General features: G+C 61.1%; 1 protein-coding gene across 1 annotated transcript; it reads left to right on the top strand.

The window, feature by feature from the left end:
* Positions 1-62: 62 nt before the first annotated feature.
* LOC118479144 lies at positions 63-1,972 on the top strand. The gene has a single exon (XM_035973767.1). The coding sequence runs from the start codon at positions 187-189 to the stop codon at positions 1,930-1,932; it is 1,746 nt and encodes a 581-aa protein (XP_035829660.1). The 5' UTR covers positions 63-186; the 3' UTR covers positions 1,933-1,972.
* The last annotated feature ends 114 nt before the right edge of the window (positions 1,973-2,086 follow it).

Raw genomic sequence — 2,086 nt, 5'->3', positions numbered from 1 at the left:
TGTGTGTGTGTGTGTTGCTTCAGGTGTGTATGTTGTTTCAGTATGGTGTATATATTTCTTCCCCAGACTTCTATCGTTCTCTCCTGTGATCAGCGTGTGTGTCTATGACGTCACTGGCCCTGCTCCCTCGCCCCACTCTCGCCCACCCTCCCCGCCCCCGCGTGCTGACGTCACAGCTCTGACGTCATGGTGATGCAAGACTTGCTGGCGCTCATGTCGGCCGCGAGACCCGAACCCACGGACGCCCGTGCCGTGTCCAGTCCCACACTGGACCATGAGGCCGCATCAAGGGGCTCCTCCGCCCGCGCAGAGGTCAAGAGGTCAAGGCCGGGCACCGCCAGGTCACGCGGCGAGGTCAGTGGGTCACGACCCGGCACCTCAAGGTCACGTGGAGAGGTCAACAGGTCAAGGCCCAGCACGTCTCGGCACGGGTCCGCCACCGCCCCCCGCCCCCCCTCCACCTTCTCCTCTCGCCTCAGTGACGACTTGTCTCCCGAGCTGATGCAGGGCGTGGCTGACTTCTTCCTCCACGACGACCAGGTGGCTGGGGACCACGTGACCGGTGACGTCACGCCGCGGGGGTCGGGGGAGGGTCGTCTTTCGAGGTCCCTCAAGGCGTGGATGCCCGCCTACAGGATGCGCTCCCTCCCCCCGCAGCCCCACCCGCCCCGACAGCCAGTGTTTAGCGCCAGACTCGGGGATCAGATGAAGATCAAGCGGGCGGACAGCACCGAGTCGGTAAACACGCTCATCTCTCTCTTCAGCTGCTCCAGCCACGGAAGTCACGTGAGGCTTGCCCCGCGCAGGCGCAGACGGAGGAAGAGGCTGACGACTCCGGGGGGAGGTGAGGTGGACAGATTGGAGGACGGGACGAGCGTGTGGGTACAGCTGGCCAGTAAACCCAAGACCTCCATTGACCGGATGTTGCAGATGCACGCCATGTACGCGCAGATGGACACCGAGACGGAGATCTTCAAGCGGCTGCCGGAGGAGGAGAGACAGATGGTCACTCGTGCCGGACACTCCAGGGGTGTCCAGTTAGGCCCGGCTAGACAGCGGAGCGACAGCGCCTCCAACGTCCACAAGAAGATGGCGGGCAGGAAGAAGAAGCTGACCCGTGCCCAGTCGGCTGGGGGTCACCACGACGGACCCATGATCAACTTCCTGGAGATGAGACGCCAGATTGTGAACCAGAGGATCGCGGCCATGCAGCAACAGAACCACAGCTCTCAGCGCGCCGCTCGTCTCTCCAGCCGCCGCTCACTCGGCACGCGCAGCCTCTCACGCCAGTCGCTCACCTCCTCAGGGAGTAACGAGCCCTGGCCCTCCAACACCCCGCGCAACCTTTCGCCCCTGGACCTGGAGTCGGAGCTGCACCAAGATGACCCTGTGTCCGTGTGGAAGGGCGACTCACAGATCCTGGCTATTGACCTCAAGCGAGGGCTCACGGCCAAGGTCAAGTCTAGGATCATGTCCACCACCACAGCCCTGGAGAGAGCCACTGGCTACGGCGACGACAACGAGGCACGCACCTACGTGGGGCCGCTCGAGGAGTACCCCGGCCTGGTGGAGGAAGACTACAGTCACGTGGCCAAGATACCTCAGCGGCTGCGAATCTCCCCCCACCTCAGCAACGTGATTCGAACAGACATCCACGTTCGTATGGGGCGGCCGCGCTACCACGAGATCCGGGAGAAGGACCTGGTCATGTGGGACAGGGGTCAGTTCCTTGACCGCGCACACCGGAACCTCAAGGTCTTCAACTGGCTGCACAGCCTCAAGGAGTCCGACTTTGACATGCGCATACCGGAAGCTGTGGAGGACACGCCCCCAGGATGTGACGTCACGACACGTGATGAGGTGGTGGTGTCGGTGGACGATCCCAAGATAAAACCTCTGTTTGAGAGATTGAAGACACAGTACATCGTGTGACCCCCAAGATAAAACCTCTGTTTGAGAGATTGAAGACACAGTACATCGTGTGAACTTAGTGTGTTATATATTCAAACTCCTATGTGTTGTGTAGGTGTGTGTATGTGTGTGTGTGTGTGTGTGTGTGTGTGTGTGTGTGTGTGTGTGTGTGTGT

This window comes from Aplysia californica, unplaced genomic scaffold (genome assembly GCF_000002075.1).
Source record: "Aplysia californica isolate F4 #8 unplaced genomic scaffold, AplCal3.0 scaffold03154, whole genome shotgun sequence".
Lineage (NCBI taxonomy): Eukaryota > Metazoa > Mollusca > Gastropoda > Aplysiida > Aplysiidae > Aplysia > Aplysia californica.
This window is presented reverse-complemented; position numbering and strand designations above follow the sequence as displayed.